This window comes from Chelon labrosus (genome assembly GCF_963514085.1).
Source record: "Chelon labrosus genome assembly, chromosome: 15".
Taxonomy (NCBI): domain Eukaryota; kingdom Metazoa; phylum Chordata; class Actinopteri; order Mugiliformes; family Mugilidae; genus Chelon; species Chelon labrosus.
This window is the reverse complement of record NC_140348.1, coordinates 29,159,999-29,184,159: the sequence shown is the minus strand read 5'-3', so window position 1 is coordinate 29,184,159 and position 24,161 is coordinate 29,159,999. Positions and strand designations below refer to the sequence as shown.

The following is a 24,161-nucleotide window of genomic DNA, read 5'->3' as shown; positions in this document are numbered from 1 at the left end:
TGCATTGACTCAAAACTAGAAAACATGAAGTTTTATCTGCTGCTGCTTCTACTGCTACCTCTCTGCTCAGGTAAACTCTCACACCTATGACTCTACACAGATCATCAGACAGGACATACAGAATCAAACTGCCAGGAAATAAGCAGTGAAGAAATATGAAATGAAATTTGCTGCACTTTGTGTTAGATGTGTTAGAAGTTGTTGACACCTGCAGTAGACCAATTTCTTTATTTATGCTCAGAGGATAAGAACCACACTTTCCAGGTGATGTTTTTTTACTTATGCTACTCTGTTGTATTAGGTTTAACTTTAAGAATGTAACTCATAATCAAAACAACTCAGCTATGATCATCAAAAATCAGGATACAATCAGTGCAGATGAAAAGAGGTATGTCAGTTTATGTAGTCATGTAAAACAGAATCATAAGTCATTATTTTAGCACATTTTTTTTCAAATTCAATTGACGCTCAACTCACAGATATTAATTAAATCCTGATACTATAAAACATGACATCTGTGATTTGACGTGATGCCTCTAGTTTTGACATTAGAACGTGTTTGTGCTGCAGCTAAGTTTGACATCGAGTGTTATGGTCGGGACTACCTGATGCTCGACGGCATGCTGCACTGCAGTAGCGAAATCCAACAGGCATGCTACACCAGAAGTAAGTGTTGTAGGACACAAACATCCTAATCCTAACCCTGTGCAGGAATCAATACTTGGGATCAGGATCAACTATTTGATTCTGACCTTGTTGAGAAGGGGTTAGAGATTAAACCAGTTCCAGAGTTTATTCAATATGGGTTTAACAGTTAAATAAAGAGCAGAGGCTCCATTTTAAACCAGCAGAGCTACAGTCATGACTGTAAAGTCATAGTCTAACCAGGTAAGTCTTTGGGGAGTTTTTATAATTAAATTTTTAAAAAGCCATTAATGTTTCACCACGTGTAAACATTTCACCATTAAATGTTGTCAAATTACTTTTAAATTCAAAATTACTCAAAAGTACTTATGTAATTTTCAATATGTGTGAGCAATAAATAGGAAAGACCAGCCATAGACACCAATCTATACTTAAACTACATTAATTCTACCACAGCTAATTTAATAATAATCTGATCTCAGTGATGGGTACAGCTAGTAGAATCTAGATTTAAAAACTGAAATAAAAGGACATTCATTTAAATAAGAAAAATGTTGAACATTTTACTGAACATGAGACAGAAATTAATATGTATTGGTTGATTGGAACAAAGTCCACTCCCCCAGTTGGAGACAAATGCCTAGAATCAATATTTACAACTTATTTGAAAGTGTCTCCATTCTGACTGAACATACCTTATTGGCTGACATACTGAGGCAGCTGGACACAGGTGTTCTCTCAGGTGTGAGACAAGGCCCAGGTGAGCTTCCAGCCTCTTTGTAGACTCTGCCTGTTGCCTGGCTCCCAGTTCTAGAACCACCTTCTCTTTCACATCTATAATACAGTAATACTTTCAAATATTTGTATATATAGTTTTACAAAATTATTGAAAAGCTTCATATTATTATTGATAAGGACTGAACAGTAGGATCTTTGTAACTAAAACGTCAGTTTAAAAGCCTCTGAGTGTCTGATGTGTTTCCTCCTCACAGTCACCGGAGAAAAAGGCTGCACCGAGTTGAAGTTCTGCTCTAAACCTGGATGGACCTGCTGCCACACAAACCGCTGCAATGCCTGAGACAATCACATGAAACAATGATCTCATCAAAATACATGATGTTAGATAAAACTGAAAGATGGATTTAAAAATATACACTTTGTGAACAATGAATCACGTGTGGGTGATGTGTCTGAACTTTAACCGATAACACATATTCACATTTTGTGTTCCATGTATGTTCAAACAAAGAAGAAATAAAAGCACAGTTCATGTGATCATGTTCCATAACCCTAACCCTCTCATCGCTAACCCTACGGCAGGAGGAGATAATCACTGAGTCTAGAACTAGAGGTCAGAAGCTGTGGATCTGAAAGGCTTACAAAGTTAAACTGTGACTGTTACAGCAAATAATTCTCAGAACTTCCTCTGACATTAACACTGCACACTGAAGACGGCACTGAGATGACGTCACCGCAGGCACAACTAGAAAAACATGGACCTGATCAGTTGTGACTTTTCAAAGATTTTATTTGATTTTTTTTGTTGAATCTTCAGTACAGTCTGTCCTGCGACAGGAATGCATGTGAGAAGACGAGATTGGCTCAAAACAGTCACATGAACAACATCATCATGAGTATCGATATCATTACTGAATGCTGAAAATAATCACTTTAATCCAGAACCCTCAACACTCCCATTCCACTGTACCCCCTACCAACCCCCCCCCATCCCTCCCCGAACCCCCCCCCCCCCCCCCGCTTCCATGTGAGTTCCTGGTCTTTTTAAAAGCCAGAGACACGAGCATAGAAAAGACAGACGAGTATTAAAAAGGCAACGACATGAAGAACCCACCCAAACACCCCCGATGCCCCCCTCCAACACATGATAAGCCCCGCCCCCAGAGGGACATCGTCATTCTGTGGTTTCAGCACACATTTTTGTTGGTCTCGGAAAAAGTAGGCTAAATGTGAAGCTTACCGTGCAAACATTGAATTTTCCAATTGAACAGCAGCAGACCCTCCACAGAAATTGTGTTAAAATTGTAGATTTGTCCTGAAAAACATAAAAAAGTACTCCAAAGATTTCTGCTCTGCTCCTGTGTTCTCTCCAGCAAGCACCACTCTGGCTCGATCGTTAATGACATCAGCCGCAGCCGTGAACGAGGAGCTACTCCCGCCCTCACGTCATTATCCGAAGCAAGAACAGCACCACCTATCATTTTAGTTCCACAGTTATGCCTCATAAATGTGTATACTGAAAATATCACTCATTTGTATGGCTTAACAAGGATAAAAAAAAGAAAAGCACCACCTGCTGGATTTTTGTTTTTCCGATCGGGTACTGATCAGGCCAGAATAACAAACCCTTGTTAAGCCAGCCCACTGAAAATAAATAGAAATTGGTTCTTACTGCAAGGCCTTTGCAGACCTTCACATTTGCACTTATGAATTAAAGGGATAGAAAATAAGTTTGTTTACAAACTCACACATTAAGTTTCTTGCTTCAATTCAGTTTAAAAATCACATCCTGTGCCTCTAGGGGAGGTTCCCTTCCCTTCCCCTAACCCTACCAATCAGTGAATCAACTAATTTCGTGACTCAGCTAAAATTCTGATGAGTCTGCATTGGACAAAGTTTAGATCAATAACAGCAATGTCATCTTTGACCCAACATGAGTTCAGTACAGTTTGTTTTCAGCTTACTTCACCTTTGTATATTTGTATATTTGTTTTAGCACAGGATAAAAGTCCAGCTTGGTTCTGCTTGTGTCATTTTTTTGCTGCTCGTTGGGTTGCATTGACTCAAAACTAGAAAACATGAAGTTTTATCTGCTGCTGCTTCTACTGCTACCTCTCTGCTCAGGTAAACCCTCACACCTATGACTCTACACAGATCATCAGACAGGACATACAGAATCAAACTGCCAGGAAATAAGCAGTGAAGAAATATGAAATGAAATTTGCTGCACTTTGCGTTAGATGTGTTAGAAGTTGTTGACACCTGCAGTAGACCGATTTCTTTATTTATGCTCAGAGGATAAGAACCACACTTTCCAGGTGATGTTATTTTACTTATGCTACTCTGTTGTATTAGGTTTAACTTTAAGAATGTAACTCATAATCAAAACAACTCAGCTATGATCATCAAAAATCAGGATACAATCAGTGCAGATGAAAAGAGGTATGTCAGTTTATGTAGTCATGTAACACAGAATCATAAGTCATTATTTTAGCACATTTTTTTTCAAATTCAATTGACGCTCAACTCACAGATATTAATTAAATCCTGATACTATAACACATGACATCTGTGATTTGACGTGATGCCTCTAGTTTTGACATTAGAACGTGTTTGTGCTGCAGGTAGGTTTGACATCGAGTGTTATGGTCGGGACTACCTGATGCCCGACCGCATGCTGCCATGCAGTAGCGAAATCCAACAGGCATGCTACACCAGAAGTAAGTGTTGTAGGACACAAACATCCTAATCCTAACCCTGTGCAGGAATCAATACTTGGGATCAGGATCAACTATTTGATTCTGACCTTGTTGAGAAGGGGTTAGAGATTAAACCAGTTCCAGAGTTTATTCAATATGGGTTTAACAGTTAAATAAAGAGCAGAGGCTCCATTTTAAACCAGCAGAGCTACAGTCATGACTGTAAAGTCATAGTCTAACCAGGTAAGTCTTTGGGGAGTTTTTATAATTAAATTTTTAAAAAGCCATTAATGTTTCACCACGTGTAAACATTTCACCATTAAATGTTGTCAAATTACTTTTAAATTCAAAATTACTCAAAAGTACTTATGTAATTTTCAATATGTGTGAGCAATAAATAGGAAAGACCAGCCATAGACACCAATCTATACTTAAACTACATTAATTCTACCACAGCTAATTTAATAATAATCTGATCTCAGTGATGGGTACAGCTAGTAGAATCTAGATTTAAAAACTGAAATAAAAGGACATTCATTTAAATAAGAAAAATGTTGAACATTTTACTGAACACGAGACAGAAATAAATATGTATTGGTTGATTGGAACAAAGTCCACTCCCCCAGTTGGAGACAAATGCCTAGAATCAATATTTACAACTTATTTGAAAGTGTCTCCATTCTGACTGAACATACCTTATTGGCTGACATACTGAGGCAGCTGGACACAGGTGTTCTCTCAGGTGTGAGACAAGGCCCAGGTGAGCTTCCAGCCTCTTTGTAGACTCTGCCTGTTGCCTGGCTCCCAGTTCTAGAACCACCTTCTCTTTCACATCTATAATACAGTAATACTTTCAAATATTTGTATATATAGTTTTACAAAATTATTGAAAAGCTTCATATTATTATTGATAAGGACTGAACAGTAGGATCTTTGTAACTAAAACGTCAGTTTAAAAGCCTCTGAGTGTCTGATGTGTTTCCTCCTCACAGTCACCGGAGAAAAAGGCTGCACCGAGTTGAAGTTCTGCTCTAAACCTGGATGGACCTGCTGCCACACAAACCGCTGCAATGCCTGAGACAATCACATGAAACAATGATCTCATCAAAATACATGATGTTAGATAAAACTGAAAGATGGATTTAAAAATATACACTTTGTGAACAATGAATCACGTGTGGGTGATGTGTCTGAACTTTAACCGATAACACATATTCACATTTTGTGTTCCATGTATGTTCAAACAAAGAAGAAATAAAAGCACAGTTCATGTGATCATGTTCCATAACCCTAACCCTAACCCTCTCATCGCTAACCCTACGGCAGGAGGAGATAATCACTGAGTCTAGAACTAGAGGTCAGAAGCTGTGGATCTGAAAGGCTTACAAAGTTAAACTGTGACTGTTACAGCAAATAATTCTCAGAACTTCCTCTGACATTAACACTGCACACTGAAGACGGCACTGAGATGACGTCACCGCAGGCACAACTAGAAAAACATGGACCTGATCAGTTGTGACTTTTCAAAGATTTTATTTGATTTTTTTTGTTGAATCTTCAGTACAGTCTGTCCTGCGACAGGAATGCATGTGAGAAGACGAGATTGGCTCAAAACAGTCACATGAACAACATCATCATGAGTATCGATATCATTACTGAATGCTGAAAATAATCACTTTAATCCAGAACCCTCAACACTCCCATTCCACTGTACCCCCTACCAACCCACCCCCATCCCTCCCCGAACCCCCCCGCCCCACCCCCCTCCCCGCGTCCATGTGAGTTCCTGGTCTTTTTAAAAGCCAGAGACACGAGCATAGAAAAGACAGACGAGTATTAAAAAGGCAACGACATGAAGAACCCACCCAAACACCCCCGATGCCCCCCTCCTACACCTGATAAGCCCCGCCCCCAGAGGGACATCGTCATTCTGACATTCAGAAAACGTTCTGAATAAAAATGGTCCAGAAGAGACAAAAACATCAGCATCAGTCATTCAGTGAGTCACTGAGGAAGGATTTCCTGTCACCTGATTGGATAAGAGATGTGTCTACTGAACGTGATGGCGGCGAAGCATTTTTACAGTGTTGCTGAGGAGCTGCTGCCCCCTAATGGTGACCAGAAATATACACACAGATCTCTGCAGTATATACAAACAGCTGCTGCAGATCCTCAGTCAGAAGAGATGTGTCACTCTGATCAGTTCTCCGTCAACTTTTGAGTCAGATTATTAAAAACAAAATGTCACTCATGTCTAAACTGGAGATGGATTTACACCAGTTTGAGTTCACGTTCAGCTTTGGTTCCTGGACTGAAATACACCACATGACATACTGTTCAAACAACCACCACTAGTGTTTGGACCAAGTTGCACTGGACCAAATGTTTGACACAGATTCAAAACCTGAACGACCCGAGTCAAATTCTTATCAAAGAACCACATTCTGATTTTCTCTAGGTTTATTTTAAATCTGTGCTAATCTGAAACCGTTTTCTGCTTTGTCCTCTAGAATTAGGGTGAGAGTACGTCCTGTATGTTTCACATTAAAAGTGTTTTACTGTTCTACAGCTCTACAGTTGAGCCAGTCAAGTCAAATCAATGAAACCATCAGAAAAAAAAACAAAGGCTTGGCCTCATTAATAACTGGGTTGGGTTCATGATAAACGGCTTATCATTATAAGGAGTAAATGAAAATATATTGGAGTTGTCGCCAAAGAATAAAAAAAAGACTCTAAAAGCCCTTTAAGACTTGAAGGTTGACCTGACCTAGACGTACCTGTCTTACCTGTAATAGTTTTCATCATGCCTGTTTAGTAAAAATTAAACAACTGGATTTAAAAAGCTGAAATTTACTTGTTTACTCATTTTTAGTTTTTTAAATTGGTTGAGCCATGAGCAGCTCCGGTTTGGAGTGTATCATGGATGTACAGACATCGATCAACGTAGGACTGCGATGAAGTAAAAGAAAGAGGTTCTGAGGCTGGTTCTGATGGGTCGTATTCACTAAATGGATTTCAGAAGGATTATTCTGTTGGACATCAGAGGTAATAAAGCCCTAAGGAAGTGAAAATATAAACGTCATAATTCATATCTGAGTTAAGAGCTGATTGATATTAATCCTTACGACCCATCATGAACTGAAACTAAACCTTAAACCGAGTGTGAACTAACATCCAACATCAACAGAGGATCCAACTGTCATCACTCTGTAAAGTCGCCCTGGTCCCCACAAAGACAGCAGAGCCCACGCCGGACGCCTATGAGGGGGGAGTCAGGGGGGGCAGCCCCTCATCGCTGGGCGTGGCCGTGTCGTCGCTCGGCTCCAGGCTGTCCTTCAGGCTCACTGTGCTGTCGGAGGGGGGTGGTGTCGACTCAGATCGAGGTGGGGTTAGCGCTGATGCAGGTGGGGCTACTTCTATAGGGGGCGGGGTTTGCGGAAAGGGTTCCTGGGTCCCATTGGCTGTCGGGGGGTGTTGGGCTTCCTGTATAGGTGTGGTTGTTGTGGGAGCGGGTGGGGCAAAGACCGGATCTGCCCGCCGGGGGCCGGAGTTAGAGAGGAGGCCATCGGTGAGAGACAGCGATGACTTCTCCACCAAACGCCACTGCATGATGCTGGTGTCCTTCCCCCCCGTCGAGATCAGGTGACTGTCATTATAGAGGAAGGTGACGTTGGTCACATGACTGCTGTGGGCACTGTACTTATAGCTGGGGGCCTGCACACAAAAACACATTCATTAATCCATTGGTTTATAACAAGGGCTAGAAAAGTTATTAAATCTGGGCTCAAATAAATAATTCTCACTGTAACACCAGGGGGCTAATGTACGAAGACTTGTGTGGATTTCCTTCTAAAACGTGGTGTACGCTCAGACCTGTTCAGATGCATTGTGGGTATTTGATACACCTGGCTGACATGAGGATAACTCCGCCCCACACGGCTGGCATGGCTCTGCTCAGGGTCGACCGGTCGGACTAATAGTTTTCACATTGATGACAGTTTCCCAGCATCACCTCTAAGTGTCTCCAGAGGACCAACAGCTGTAGAAGCCAGCGTACGCCAGACATGACGTTGGTGAAGGAACGGACAAGTTCACGTCATTTCACTCTTGATACATCTGAACTTTTCCGTCAACAAGTACGTACGGAACGTTTTTGTGCACACGCAGCCTTTGTACATGAGGCCCCTGGTCATTCCTGCAGCCAATCACATGGCAGTATGCAGATACAGGTACAAGAGTTCAGTTTAACATCAGAATGAGGAGAAATTCGACTATTTCATGACTTTATTCTGGTTTGTTTCTTAAGGTGCTCGACTTTCAACAGAACTGTCTCATAAAAACTGTTTGGTGTAAAAACATTTGGGGTCAATATGTTTCGAGGTGACAGGAAGGACACCACAACTCAGACGGCATCCAACACTGAGGTGGACAGACTAAAACAGAAGATCATGTTGGCTTCCAGAAACCTGAGGACACCTGTGGACAACTATGGACACCTACTGACACCTGCAGACATATACAGACATCTATGAACACCTACAAGACAACCTGTCTGTCCACAGTCCACTTCTGTTGGACACCGTGGACACCTGATACCAGTCAAGCATGGTGTACACAGTTTACAACTAATGTCTACCTCCAGTACCATGACAACCATCTGCTCCAGTCTGTTATAGTGAAGAAGGAAGTGAACCACAAAGAGACGCTGACTCTATTTCCTGTCCTCACTAGAGGTCACAAGCTCTGAGTCAGTGACACAGATGTTAACAGGTGTTTATGTTCACACACAAAGTCTAGAGAGCAGCTGGTTTAGCAGAGTCTATACAAGAGGTGTTCAGGTACAGGGTAAAGTGTGATCTGTGTTGTTTAAGAGGTCAGACAGTGACACACAGCGGCTGTAGTTCAGACAGACCATAGTGTTGTGATGAGACCCTCGCTGTGACTGACATGTCCTCGGTTTCTTCATGGACAGCAGAAAGTCTCTCTCATCTTTTCACAATCATTATCCTAAACCCGAATGGACTCGTGTGAATTCCTGCAGTGACATTTTCACCCCTCTAATGTGTGTTAATGTGTGTGTGTTAATGTGAGTACCTTGGGGGTGGAGCATGGGTAGCTGAACAGGTGAACTTTACAGAAGTCATCAGCCAGAGCGATCACCTTCCTGTTGTGAGATCTGATCAGAGCATTGATGTCAGTTCCATCTGAACCTTCGGGCCAAACACCTGAGACACAAGAAGAAACTCTTTAATGATTCAACATAGAAATATCTGGAAACAGCAACATAGTCAGACGGGAACTGACCAAACACGTGGAATCCCAGGACACAGGTGTAGGACGCCCAGTCGATGTCTTTACACTCGGAGCGGTTTCTGATCAGCTTACAGCCGTTAGGGACATCCCCTGCAACACATACCTGTTACTACACTCTACTAAACACACCCAAAATAATACTGCACAGTACTACACAGTACCAGGGACACATGCCAGTCTTTCTACACCAAGGCCAAGGCTTACTAATACTATAGTGGTGAACTAATAGGATAGTGTAGTAGTAAAATGATAGTGTAGTTAACTAATACAGTAGTATTGAACTGATAGTGTAGTGGTGAAATAATAATATAGTAGTGAATAGGGCTGGGCGATATGGACCAAAAGTCATATCCCATAAATGGATATTCAGCCTGAATATCCATTTATGGGATATATCCTGATATTTTCTGGTTGTGGATGGCTCGTGACTGGGGCTTCTGCAGCGAGCAGTTTCACACACTCTTCATACTGCAGTTTGTGCCACTGTTTTAGGTGGTGAAAAAGATTTGTAGTGCTTCCACCCCTGGCTGTAACTTGTTTATGGCACTATCTACGTATAACCAGGGGTCACGTTAACCGAATATTTTCCGTCATTGACCGTTTTTTTAAAACTGTGACAGAAAAATCTGAAGGCCATCTGTCATTTTGACAGACTGCAGTTCACACCTCTGACCACTTGGTGGCGAGTGACCTTATTAATTGGCTCTTGTCTCTAATCACAGTTTTCATTCCAAACATCGTGGAATTTTTATCAGTGCACGATTTCCTGGTACACCGATTATACTGATGCACACGTCAGAGCTCTGCTAACCATAGACATGTATATATGTATATAAAAAATTAAAGTGACGGGTAAAAATAGATTATAACGGGATTTTTATGACCCTGTCAGCCAAAATGACAGACAACCTCTGCATATAACGTAATTTTGTTGCTCATCTCATACTTTGAATCCGAACCAACCACTGCTTTTTCTCTCCTCCGCGCACTCCGCAGACGTTGTTGCTCCTCCTCTGTGCATGAAAGAGGAGGAGCAGTGCAGAGAGCTCCAGGTCAGCAGCTTGACTGGTGCAAGGATCACAGCGCAAATCTGAACTATATCGATATATGCGATATGGTTTAATTCCATATCACTTTAAAAAATATATCGATATATTTTTTATATTGATATATCGCCCAGCCCTAGTAGTGAACCGATAGTGTAGTAGTGAACCAATAGTGTAGTAGTGAACCAATAGTGTAGTAGTGAAGTACTCACAGTAGAGGATCTCGTAGTCTCCAGAGTTGGACATGATGAAGTTGTTATCAGGGGACCAGTCCAGGTGGGTGATGTAGCTGGAATGTCCCTGTGGAGACAGTTGTGTAACTCATGAAGACACCAGGACCAATCAGAGCTCCCCACAGAACACCCTTCAGGTATTTATTCACAAGCGTCCTTGTTGCCGGTTAAATGAAAAGACACATTCCCTGGTGTTCTGAGTGAAGGCTTATGGGGGAATAACATTGATAGGAACTGATGGACATGTTGAGAGTGACTGAGCGAAGCAGACACCAGATTAGATGGATTAAACATAAGGTCAGTGGTAATGTTTGGTCGCACCTTTAAACTTTATACTGAGCTAAAGCCTACGTCTGAAAACAAGAAAACTAGATTCTACGACTGCATCACAAGATGCTCTGAATGTTTTGTGTCAGTCAAGTTATCCTGTTGGGTTTGTCAGTAGAGGGCGCTATGGAAGCAGCCAGTAGTGGAGCCAAGTGTAAACGCTACAGGGAGCGCCTGTGAAGCTAACAATATCAGTTTAATGTTTTCTACAGAAAATAAATGTGTAGAAAAGTGGACGACACCTCATTCTTAAAAGTGTCGCAAATACATAAAGACATTATTACTGAATGAAACACGTCGACGTACAGACGACTCATCATGTTTCATACATGTAAAAATAAATTCAAAGTTTAGACTCGGGATTATTAACTCACTGTGCACTTCCCATATCGGCTGTACTTGCGTCCTTGCTCCGAGACGGTGTAGAGGTAAATAAAGTTGTCATGGGAACCAACGGCCAGCAGACTGCCATCTGCAGACACATGGAAAGAGAGGGGCTTGCTGGGACATGTAGTTTTCTCATATGTTTTCACTTTCTAACATCGAGTCAAGTACACCCACCGACAGAGAAGCGCATCACTGACAGCTGCTCGTTGCCATCTGTGTGGATCGCCACCAGGTCAGTGGTCTCGGCGTCCAGGACATACCACCTGAGACAGAGACACATTCAGGACATGGGACGACTATGGGTGGACACGTTCGTCCATAAATGATCCGACTCACTTTCCTGAGTGCGTTCCTATGGCAACCACCAGTCCACTAGGATGGAAATCTGCACAGTGTCCATGTTCCTGGAGGACAAAGATTATTGGCCAGTGAACCAATCATCAATCAATGGTCAAACAATCAGCTGTCAGTCAGTAAGCCCCACCCCCCTCACCTCCAGAGTACGACTCCAGTGAAGACTGTGATCCAGCGAGTTCCAGAGGCAGACAAGTCGGTCCTGGGCGCATGTCAGAAACATCTCTCTGGAGGGGTGGGATGCCAAACCCCACAGCTCATCTGTGTGTCCCTGAATACACCACAAAAATACAGAGACCCTGAACACACCACCGAGATACAGAGACCACATGTTTGCCCTGTATTTGTTTACTTGTAGCTTCCCATCATAATATCAACTGCTCCACAATGAGTTTATCTCTGTCCACTATGCTTCCCTCTCATGCTCTTCTCAGTCTCTTCCTCCACACTTCCATCTCCCCCACATAGCTGCCTCACCAGTTTTTTGGCACCTTAAGACCAAATACACCAACACAGTAAAGATGAGGCTGACCACAGACGGTCAGATCATCAGTAGCTGGACTGTCCTGGTGCTGGTCGGCTGTCAGAACAGATCTCTATCAGATAAAGCTGGACTGGATGTCTCAACCATGGCCAACTGGTCCGAGGTCTCAAGGGAGGTGGTCTGGTCTCAATGAATCAATAAAACTCTGGTGTGTTCATGTTCAGCCATGACTGTTGCTAGTACACAATCACTACCTGCTAGCCAGGGCAGAGCTCATCCATCCATCCATCAGCACATACAGGCCTTATATCAACATCTCCTCCCTGACGTCTTATTGGATAATGTTAATTCTTTAACTGTGATGCTGAACGTCTGCGCTAGGGCTTCTCCTGAGGAGACGCAGATGACATCGAAACTAACTAGAAGTTCAATAACACACGTCAGTCACCGTGATGTCTGTCCAATCTGTTTCCAAAACTCCCACATTTTCAAGTCCACAAAACCTTAAATTCATCAGATGATCCATCCACACACATTAACCCTTTATAGGACGCTCATTTTAACCCTGGAGTGTTATTGTAGGACATATTTCAAAATTGTTCATTTTTGTGTAGAAATCAAGGTCAATGAAATTACCATATATGGTACCCTTAAGTGGTACAGTAATGTAAACGTGTATTCACAGTGACACAATTTAAAATGTGTGTGGAAGTTAACAAATATGGGTTCATAGGTGCAACTCCACAATCAGATGTTGAACTTTCAGGAATGTTCAGGCCTCACCTGCCTCCTTCATTAACAAGATATTGTCATGTGATCTCACCTGGACCGCCACCAGAAAGCCATCGTTGAAGGTTCCTCTCAGGATGAAGTTACGAGACGTTCCCACCAGGAACTCATCCCCCTTCCCCTCAGACACGGCTCTGATGGTTCCATACTGATCTGGGACCTGTGGACACGCAGTGGAGTGACCTCAGTCATATGACCAGAAAACAAAAACAAATAAAAAGCAGGAGGGAACTCATAACAAGAAGTTATTTGATTCATAGACTTTTATTCTGGAAGGACACCAGACATCACAGTCTAAACATAACCCACAACCAAAAACTACACCCCCGACACAAAGCGTTACCCCTAACACCAGGAAGACTACCAGAACTTACTTTCTATAATTAAAATTAAACTGCAGTGATCCTAAAGCCAATTTAACCTCAGCACATCCTGCTATTGTTTCCATTTGTCTGTGTTGTAGTCGTGTTGTTGTGTTTTTGATGTTGTTGTGTGTGTTGCGTTACCTCGATGTCTCGGTCAGCTCTCAGTTCGTGGTCCCAGAGAATAATCTTTCGGTCTTTTCCTCCTCCCGTCAGCAGAGTACCGCTCCTCATCTCACACAGACAGAAAATACTTCCTTCATGACCTTTGACCTGACGACTGATCTGAAAAGCTACACATGAGCAAACATGGCAACACATGAGTCACCTACAAGCTGCTTCGATTGACAGGTTTTATTCTCAGACCAGTCAGTGTTATTATTATAATTATTACACAGTAGGACTGTAAGACGGCCACAGTTAAATCTATCAGAAACAGACAACGGATTTCTTCATGTAAAAGACACAAACACTAATTTTCCAGAAAAATCGGAAATTAAATTGACACATAAATAATAACAGAAGGACATATGCAGCTTTAAACATGTCTTCACATTTGTCAGCATTAATGTTGAGTGAGCTGCACTTCCCACAGCAACCAGCAGGAGGCAGCAAATCGACAAAAACAGTTCCTGATTCTATGGGTTTCCTCTGAAAACATTTTCCTAACGCTTCCTGTGTGAAGAAATCTGCTGCTTGAGTTTCATTAAGTGTTGTAGACTTCATTTGTTGACTGTATTGGTCTTAACATGTCAATGTGTCATCTCATTAACACCCTGATTAATCTGATTCTCTGAACTCATATGACTCCAGTGTAGACGTTCGCCAGAAAAACGTTTAATTCTTGGCATGAGTCCTTCTCAAACCAGTTCAACAACATGACACTAAAATCATTACAGTACCTGAGCCAAAGCACTCCCTGCTGCTACAACTGATCCCAGGTTAGTACAGCTCTGTGAACCACAATCAGTAAAACAGGACTCGTGTTACATTCACCTTTCTGGTGAAAAGCTTAAGACCTGTTAGGATCAGTCTCCCAGCAGCTGGAAGCCTGACATGTAGGGTCAGGTTTAACTCTTCTAGTCTATGAGTGAGTAAAGAAGCTTATCTGAGTTTTGACAGGACAAATGATACACCAACACAGACTCCTCAGCCCCCTCTCCCACCTCGCGGTCCCTTGCCAGTTGGGGTCTCAGCGGAGTTCCTGGTCCAGACCAGAAGGACTCCTCCAGAGTCTCCAGTCAGGATGTCTCCAGTACTCAGGAAGGCCAGACACTGAACAAACTTTGGTTTCTCGTATTTCTGAAAGCACCAAAAGATCCTCAAGGGTTACTACGTTTATTATTGATATATGAGTTTCATTCAACTCAGCAAGCATCGGTTTCCTTGGTTACACATTATGGATTTTGTTTCATGTTGGATGTTTTAAAGTCGATGGACTCACCCCAAAGATTCCCTGTTTCCGAGCCAGAGAGGTCCCAGTCCAGGTCCAGAAGAAGATGTGGGACTTTCCACAGGTGACAATGGTGTTTGGGTCAGTGGGGTGGAACTCTACAGCTAAGACCACCTCGTTAGTGGTCTGTGATGGTACAATCAGGGACCAGTTAAAGCATATCTCAGACAATCTGAGCAGTCAATGACCGTAAAGCAATACATAAATATGAACTCACCTTGATCTCAGCAATCTTTGACTTCTTCTGCCAGTCCCAGACTGTCAACATGTGATCATTACAGTCATCAATGACACTCAGGTGCTGACCAGTGTCCTGACAGGAAGACCACAAAAGACAGGAGGATCAACATCTCGGTCAGTACTGTACTCCAGTTCTCATCATGCACCTGGACTATACTCACAGCTTTGGAGAATGCTAGTGAACCAACACCTCGTTCGAATGTTCCCAAACCGAGGACCTGCAGAGTCGTCAGACTGACGCTGTCCCAGACACGAACATGAGGCTGCAGCGCCTGAAAGACACGACCGTTATTAACACCAGTACCATGAAGTACGGCCTCACCAACTTACACCAACTCCACGATGCTGCCAACTTCAAATCATTTGCACAGATATTGGAGGAATTTAAGCCACCAAGACTGGGTCAAAGTTGCTAAACCAACACTAATTGACGAAAAATTGCTAAAAGTACAAAAAAGAAAGTGGGATAAGTAAATTAATAAGCTATTGCTTACCAAATATTTCTGGGCATGAATTTGAATAATACTGCACAGATTACAGGGAGATGGGAAACTGAAATTAATTCCAACATATCACATGATATGTGGGAAGACATATATACTGAAGTACATTTTTTACTAATTCGAATGTATGGAGGGAATTTAAGTGGAAGGTAATCATGAGGTTCTTTCGGACACCTGAAATTACGGCTAAATTTGGCATTACACACTCACATAAATGCTGGAGAAACTGTGGCCCACACATTGGCAGATTCATATACTTTTACGGGTTATGCCCGAAACTGAAAACGTTCTGGGAAGAAGTGTTTGTAATATTTCCACCAAATACTTCAGTGAGTGTTTCAGTGGGACCAACGGTGGCTCTACTAGGTCTATTACCAAAAGGCATAGAAGGAAGAGCCAAAAATATCTTTCACAGATACTACTAGCAACAGCAATTAAACGCATTACAGTAAGGTGGCTGAAGCCTGACCCTCCAACATATAATATGTGAACAGAAAACATAAAGGAATTATATCAAACGGAACAAATATCATAGTCCTCGAGACTCCACAAAGAAATATTCACTAGAAGGTGGAGCCCTGCCATGGGTATACTGTTATAGTGAGGGATCCATACAGTATGAATCTGATCTGTATTATTAATCTGATATTTATTGATTGACTTATTTTTATTCTATTTCCTTCTTTCTGTCATTACAGTCTCCATCCCCTTTGTTGGGTCATAATTGTAATCATGTCTTTATGAGTACTACATTGTATTGAAGAACTTGAAAAAGCAGCAGATATGTTGAATATGATTCTGTATGTATGATTTTGAATGAAACTGAAATGAAAACTAAGTTTTAAAAAAACAAACACAGTACCATGGATACAGGGGTCTGTCTGTATGTGATTAGGACATTAGTCTTATATTATTGTTCATCTTTAAACATCATTAAACATCATTACAAATGTAAACTACATAGTTTTGGTTCTGGTTGTGAACAACTTCTTTAATGTTTTCATGTTATAGTTTTTCTTCCCGATTTTTACTTCGGTTCAGTCAGAAAATGTAACTCCAGACTCAGAGGGTGTTTGTCCTTACCCGTCCATCTTTGTCCACTCCTGCGATTTGTCCCGTAGCAATTCGGATCTTATCAGGATGGATGGCCAGACTGAAAGACAAAGAGAGACGTCACTCACCTGTCGTCCCAAACCAGCTAATAGCAGATCAGCAGAGTGTTTTCTCACCACTTGACACAGTCGGTGTGTCCCAGGTAATGTCTCTGGGTCCGTTCTTCATAGTTAAACAGAACCACCACGGACGCAATGAAGTAGACGATCTCTCCGGTTGGAAGGAGGTAGACATTTGCTCTGCAGTCCCTGCCCCGGTAACCATACCTGCATGACGTCAAGGAAACACCTGGACAACAGCTGGACAACAACTCAAGATCTACTAACGGTTTACTGAGGATCTATTACAGATCTACTGAGGATCTACAGTATTTCAGATCTACTTCGGGATTACTGACGACCTACTTAGGGTTTACTGAGGATCTGATGAGGTCTTACCGGAGATCTTCTGAGGCTTTACTGATGGTTTACTTAGGATCTACTGAGGATTTACTGAGAATCCACTGAGCATTTATTGAAGGGCTGCTGAGGATATACTAAGCTTTAGACATTCACAATGGTAACTGTACCTTTACAAAGACAAGGAAGTACCTCTACATCATCAGGAGATCTACTAAGAATCTACTGAAGGTCTTGTGTGTTCAACGTCCCTGTCGTTTGTTCCTTGTTGTTTATATTAGTCCTGATCTTTAACGATACTGAGGTATATTCAATATATCAATTTAGTTTTTAAACACAATGTCATGGGAAAGATAAATTTACAGAAGAAATGTACTGATCCTGCATTTATAAACCTTGGAGACCATACAGTCACTTTTCCACCACAATAATAAAACATGATCACAGCATTTAACTGCTGTAGCCTGAACTGTTGCATGGGTCTCACTCACATAAACACATTAAAGGTGGCTGGCATTTCTACAATCAAACATGAGTCTGCATTATTAATTATTAACAGTGTTGACATACACTGATCAGCCACAACATTATGACCACTGACAGGAGGAGTGAATAACATCTAAACCATCTTGTGACAGCTCAATGTTCTGCTGGGAAACTTCTGGACCTGGCATTCATTGGTGTGGATGTTACTTAGACATGTAGCACCCACCTAGACCAGACCAGGCCCCCCCACCCCATAGCAATGACACTCCTTGATGGCAGCAGCCATCCCCAGCAGGATGCAGCCTGACACAGACACACACACGAAAACACTTTAGGAACAACTAAAAAAAAACCATGAAGAACAGCACAAGGTGTTGACCTGGCCTCCACATTCACTAGATCCCAAACTGATCAAGTATCTGTGGGATGGTCCACAGAGGCCCCTCCCCTCAAAGGCCCCCCCCACTAACAACAGGACACCCTCAGAAGGACCATGTCCATTCTCTGATGAGTCAGCACAAGGGAGACCTGCATAATATTAGGCCATAATCATGGTCATAATGTTGTGGCTGATTGGTAGATACATCTCCCACAGTGTTGTCACCAGACTTGAGGTAGAACCACAGAGATCTTTCTCATCTATGCAGACGAGACTGGGCTCAGCTTCCTGCTCTAAATTAACATGAGGGACACAGGATCTACAGGTCACAGCCCAGCTGCTGTATTCTAAAGGTTCTAGAGGTTCTAGTCCTGTGCTGGTCCAGTTCTCCTGATGTTGAAAACATTAACAACAACCAATAGAGTTTCCGTCAGAGCGCCCCCTGTGTGCAGATCGAAGGATACACCCATTCCAGCTTGAGTCTTTCTGAAGGAAGTTCAGTCCGAACATCTTCATAGTTATCCACATCTGAAGGGATGAACATGGTGATAGGTCGACCTCGCATGAACATCTTGATATGATTTCCCTCTGTAACAACAGCAAAGACACATTTAGTCTCTGACTGTTCAGATACAGGAGCTCCATCTAATCAGAAAGCAGTAAAGGTAACATTAAAGTCAGCTAATTCAACCAACAACACAAACCCTTAGACAGACAAGACAGGGACAGGCGTCGGACAGGTGAAGGACAGGCATTGGATAGATGAAGGACAGGTGAAGAGACGTTGATGCCGTGCAGTTTAAGTAGCTCAGACAGAAACAGATGTTTAACTCCACAGGTACCGCTGTAAATAAAGTAACTCTGGTCTTTGATGTTAAAGGGCTCATCAATAAATGTCAGCTGGTGTCCAATCATATTTTTACACTGAGGGGGCACTTTAATGATTTGACATTATCCAACAGTAATCCTGACAGAAAGTTACACTTTATTTACCACGCCTTGACCTTATATGGAGGTAAATGATGGAGTACGCGAAGCCACAGACAGGTGTGACTTCGCCTGAAAAGTGAGGAGAAGGAGAGTAGGTGGGCGACCGAGGCTGATGACTCAAAGCATAGAAACACAGCCAGTCATTGTTAGCACGTTAGCCTGCTAGCTCTTTATGAGAACTCATCACCACTTACCAGCTTGGCTGTTTTTCTCTCTGGTTGACATTTTGGCTGGTTTGAGACAAAGACATCATCACTAAACAACCACTAATAAAAACAACAACACAACAACACGACACGGCAAACTCCAGAAACCAATAAACACGCATTCATGTGTCAGAGGTGTCGTTGGTGCAGGAGCCTTGGAATTGGCATTACAATGATGAAGATGATGATGATGAGGATGAGGGTAATAACTTCAGTACATCGATGATGAAGACTATGCTTACCTTGGCTGACCACAGGGTCTTTGTGTCTGAAAGAAACAAAGCAGCTGATCACCTGTTATTAATTAGCCAGACGACTAATTATTCCTGGTTGTGATTCAAGTTTAAAGTCTTAAAGTTCGTTTTCAATTTCTCCCGTCAATAACTCTGGTGGACATTAGAGGAACTGCAGTGTAACACTGTAAATTACAAAGAACTTAATTCTGTATCTACATGTGGTTGAGTAAACATACCTGTCGGTATTCTTGATGACCTTTGCCAACAGTTTGGAGGTGGATGCAGCTTTCACCAGTTTGTTCCGGTTGTCCTCTGAACTGTCCCATGTGCTACTCTGAGAACGCTCCATACCCGAGGACCTCTTCACGCTGGGACCCCTGAACGCAGAGACACCATCGCTGATGAGTTACTGTCCAGTTACTTTGGACCAAACTCTGGTCACTATGTGTTCAAGGTGGTTTCTGTCCTGATATAAATCTGCTCAGACTTCAATGCAGTTTAGTTATTTTATCATTTTAACTAAACATGTAGGAACTATGGACAGACCAATGGACCACGCTGTCTCTGGTGTACTGAAGTATCTGAATGTGTCTGTCAGCCTATTTTCATCTTTACTTTAGCTGATTATAGAAGATTAGATTTCACTGGAATACTCTTGTGTGAATATAAAGGCTTTGGTGGCATTCTGAGATGGCACATAAAAAATAACCTTATAAAAAAAAAAGAAAAAAAAAGCTTGTCAAGCCTTTATTTATATCGGTGAGATTCTGCAGATTTAAGTCAGATCAGAGACCCCACAAGAACCAACTCATCAAACAAACAACCCAAACTAAAAAAGAAACTCAAGGCCCAAGCTGAACGAGGTCTGCTGGAGGAGACAGAAGCAGTTAGAGAGGACATAAGAGAGGACATGTCCTCAGGAGAAGCTTGGAGGACAACGTTAGTAGCTTTGATCAAACACAAGCAGCCGGAGGTTTTTAGCAGCAAAGAGGAAACAAAAGCCAGAGGAGACAACGAGTCAAGAGACGTATGGGTTCCCAGTCCTGTTTGTCTTCCATTGTCCCTGTTTGTCGTACATGGTGCCCAGGTACATCCAGGACAATCAGAACCAGGTGAAAGGACTCAGGTTTGGAATGTGGGGCCTGGGTTAGGGTTAGTAGCTGCCGACAGGTGTCAGAGCAGCATCAGCAGAAAGTGCGTTCAGCTACAAATCACAAACTGGAACCTTTTGAGGGGGGCGTGGCCTTTACTGCCGTCAACGGACTGGGCTGGTCTCTGTGGCTGAGGGGTCTGTGGAGTCTGAGGAGGGTGAGGGGAGGAAGGACAGGGGGACATGTCCTTCGGGTGAGGAAGTTCCACGTTCTCCTGGATCTCCTCCATCTGAGATCGCTGGCTGCTGACCTCCTTCTTCCTTTCTGCTCCACTGTGGACAAAACCAGGACCATGAGACACGTCTGGTGGAGTCCATGTCCACCTCCACTGCATTATCCCAAAGTCATTCAAACAGCTATTGTAATGCTTATACGCATGCTATCCCTGCCGACACTCTGGAACCTGAACCTGACACAAACCTGAGAGAAAGAGCACAGACATAAAGACAGAAGAAAAACCACTAGACACTGACTAGAAGTGACCCGGTCCATCCTCTGGGTGTCTCCGTTGAACAGTCTCACGTGTTTCTGTGTTTTTACCTCTTAGCGGCAGAGGACACTGTCTCCTTCCTGGAGACAGAGGTGGAGTCTCTCTTGCGTCCAGATGTGCCTCCATTAGCGATACAAGACATAGAGTAGGCTTCACGCAGGGAAGCTCCACCTGCAGGGAAACAGAAACCTCCATTAGTGAACAACACTCCGGACATTAAGTGATCATTTAAATTATCCTTGTTGATGTTTTTTTATTTTAATTTTCCTGTGGTGCTCACTCTTTCCTGAATGCTGTTTCTTGGTTGAGGCAGCTGAGTCTTCAGAGGCAGCGAGACGACGAAGGACATCAGCTAGAGCAGCTTTCATCACCGTCAACTCGTCCTCTTGCTGCTGGACACGAAGCTCCAGTGCAGAGAGTCGATCGTTGACATCCGAGACACTCGCTCCAGACATGCTGTCATCTACAGAGACAGAGACACTGGATCTGAATGTCCACTACGAGACACTGGATGTTGACATGAACTTAGAACAACTGAAGAATCATCATTTAGACATCACACCTCTTTATAAACTCACAGCATGAAGTCAACCATTAGCAGAATGCTAACAGAATGCTAACATGATGACCAGTAATAAAGACAAAGGCCCCACCCCCATCCTGACTCAGGACGATGAAGCAGATTAAACCCGTCTGAACAGGAGACTGAATGTTGATGAGACTCTGCTGCATGTGTCTGCATGTCTGTTTTACTGCAACTCACACCATGAGGTCTGTAATTCAGTTCAGCTGACTCCAACAACACATTTTTATCAAGACACACACGTTTGTCTTCCTAAACTTGGGAGGACCCCACAGCCCAGTCTTTCCCAGTCTTTCTGATTCTAACCTGAAATCTTCCAACACTCCTCAGATTGTGAAAACTGTTCACATTCCAGATAAAACATCTGTCCTCACTAGGGGCTGAACGACTTCAGATTTTTTATAGTCGACTAATATGTGATGAAAGTTGAGTCGACGTCGACTAGTTGATGACATCACACATAAAAACACAGTAGAAAGTAATGAAATCTATATCATTGCACTGAAAACATATTGTACAGCTTGAACAGAAACTGCTGTCGACCGTAGACCACATCAGCACCGTCAGTCTGGCTCTCGCTCAGCAAAAAAAATAAACAAAAAAACACGTTCTACAACCACAGCAACAAAGTCAACTAACACAACACAATAAAGCAGAACATGAACACATGAGCTTATCACTACTGTGCTCTACAGATATGTATAGTCTGTATAAAACAGGCAGCACCTCAGCACCATCAGTAGCATTTAATAGTCCTCCACAGCGTGTTGTTAGATGGGATAGTGTAGCAGCTAAAGGTCTAATAACTTTATCAGATAGTTGATGTGCAGCCTCCTTCTCTCTGTTACCACAGGACGTTTGGTCAAGTTGTTAACTGACTGCTGTCCAGAGGATTTGGACTGTTCCTCTGCTAGCGTTAGCATTAGCATGTCTCTTTTGCTGTAGTACTTTAGTTGTATTTCAGGACTGACATGTCACGGTAGTATGGGCTTCATCTTTAGTGAAGTATTTCTACACACTTGATGAACCATCTGTCTTCTAGGAGGCGTACATGTTATTGTCACGTGATCAGATCGACTTCCTGCTTAAAGCATCACAGCACAGCAGTGAAGTCGACTAGTCGACTATTTGGTACAACAACTAGTCCTCACAATTACAGAAGAACAGCCTCCAGAGAAACAGAGAAACAGTCACTGAAGCTGGAAACCATCAAACATGAGCTGGTCAACCTTCAACGTTCATGCTTCAGTGTTCAACCAGATTCTACCTAGTTCCACCTGAATCTACATAGTTCTACCAGGTTCTGCCTGGTTCTACATTGATCTACCTGGTTCTGCCTGGTTCTGCCTGGTTCTACATTGATCTACCTGGTTCTAACAGGTTCTACCTGGGTACAGACCTACCCCAGATTAACTTCCTTCATGCCAAGTCAATAATATCTGTACTGAGTGCAGAACCCAGAGTCTGAACCTCCAAGAAGAACTTAAACAATAAGGAACCAGAACCAGAACCAGAACCAGACCAGGTAGAGACAGGAGAGACGGATAAAACATATGTTTACTGTTTGTGTTTCTAATAATTCTGTTATTGTCTTTAAACTTCTCATTATTAAAAATGTCCAGTTTATCAGTGAACCAGTTAAACATCTCAGTGTTTATAGATTATATTTTATACTTCATTAATAATGTTTAATAGACTTTCAAACAGAGACTGAATCAATAAATCATTTCCTGTTTAGATAGCTAGATAGACACCTGATAACAACACTCACAGTGGTGTCCAACATGTGGTCCAAGGACCTACAGGGTCCATGATCAAACCTCACAGGACTCTACCGGGTCCAGGTCTTTAGGTCCGGAGGTCCAGGACTCTGAAGAGGCGCCTTCACGAGGAGCCGTTAGTTTTGTGGCCCTGCAGCCGCCGGATGGGCGGTGCAGAGTGTTTTTGATAAATACAGCAGTGACACGTGTAAAGCCGCCAGAGGCGCGTGCTGCTCCCGCCACCCTGCCGCAGGCATACAGGTGACCAGGTGATGTGCGGGAAGCGAGCGGCGGTCGGGACTCACCTAAACTGCCGGTGAATCCGTCCATTTTCCGGGAGAAAAGCGGGAGTCCGGGCCGGAGGCCTGCGGGAGGCTGAGCACACACTGCGGCCCTCCGTCCGGGATTTTCCACCGCAGCGGGGGGAGGAGGAGGAGCCGAGCCGAGCCGGGACTGTCCCCGCCGCGCTGCCCGCCAGATCCGTCCGTCCGCGAGGCCGAAGATCCGCCGCTGTCCTGGGACCGGGAGGAAGAAGCTCCTGAGGATCCGACACCGAGAGAAGCGAGAGAAGCTCGGAGCCGCAGACACGACGGACCGACGCTGCTGCGCGTTTCCGACTCCGCCCGCTCTGGCAGCGCACGCTTCCCCCGGAGGGGAGGAGGAGAGAGGGGGAGGACGGAGACGGCTCAGGTTTCACTGTAGATACCTGGAGTCACCCCCGCTCCTCTCCGCTCGGTGCTGCAGCGCCAGCCAGCGGCCACTCAACGTATACACAATCAAACGCACATTCATCAGC

At 43.2% G+C, this 24,161-nt stretch overlaps 1 protein-coding gene across 1 annotated transcript; it reads right to left on the bottom strand.

The window, feature by feature from the left end:
* Positions 1-5,977: 5,977 nt before the first annotated feature.
* Positions 5,978-23,904, bottom strand: eml4 (EMAP like 4). The gene is made up of 24 exons (XM_084561824.1): positions 23,671-23,904; positions 21,303-21,485; positions 21,073-21,193; positions 20,607-20,804; positions 19,618-19,758; positions 19,388-19,413; positions 19,134-19,169; positions 18,414-18,537; positions 16,803-16,952; positions 16,657-16,726; positions 15,232-15,342; positions 15,048-15,143; positions 14,822-14,956; positions 14,544-14,679; positions 13,522-13,670; positions 13,050-13,175; positions 11,882-12,013; positions 11,725-11,792; positions 11,563-11,651; positions 11,376-11,473; positions 10,654-10,741; positions 9,387-9,485; positions 9,177-9,307; positions 5,978-7,796 (listed from the first exon to the last, which is right to left on the bottom strand). The coding sequence occupies exons 1-24, from the start codon at positions 23,693-23,695 to the stop codon at positions 7,341-7,343; spliced, it is 2,988 nt and encodes a 995-aa protein (XP_084417950.1). The 5' UTR covers positions 23,696-23,904; the 3' UTR covers positions 5,978-7,340.
* Between the last annotated feature and the right edge of the window lie 257 nt (positions 23,905-24,161).

Coding starts and splice junctions, on each gene's coding strand:
- eml4 (XM_084561824.1), bottom strand. CDS start 23,695: ATGGACGGATTCACCGGCAGTTTAG. Junction 19,170..19,387: donor AGACCCTGTGGTCAGCCAAG/GTAAGCATAGTC, acceptor GTCTCAAACCAG/CCAAAATGTCAACCAGAGAG. Junction 11,652..11,724: donor ATAGGAACGCACTCAGGAAA/GTGAGTCGGATC, acceptor TCTCTGTCTCAG/GTGGTATGTCCTGGACGCCG.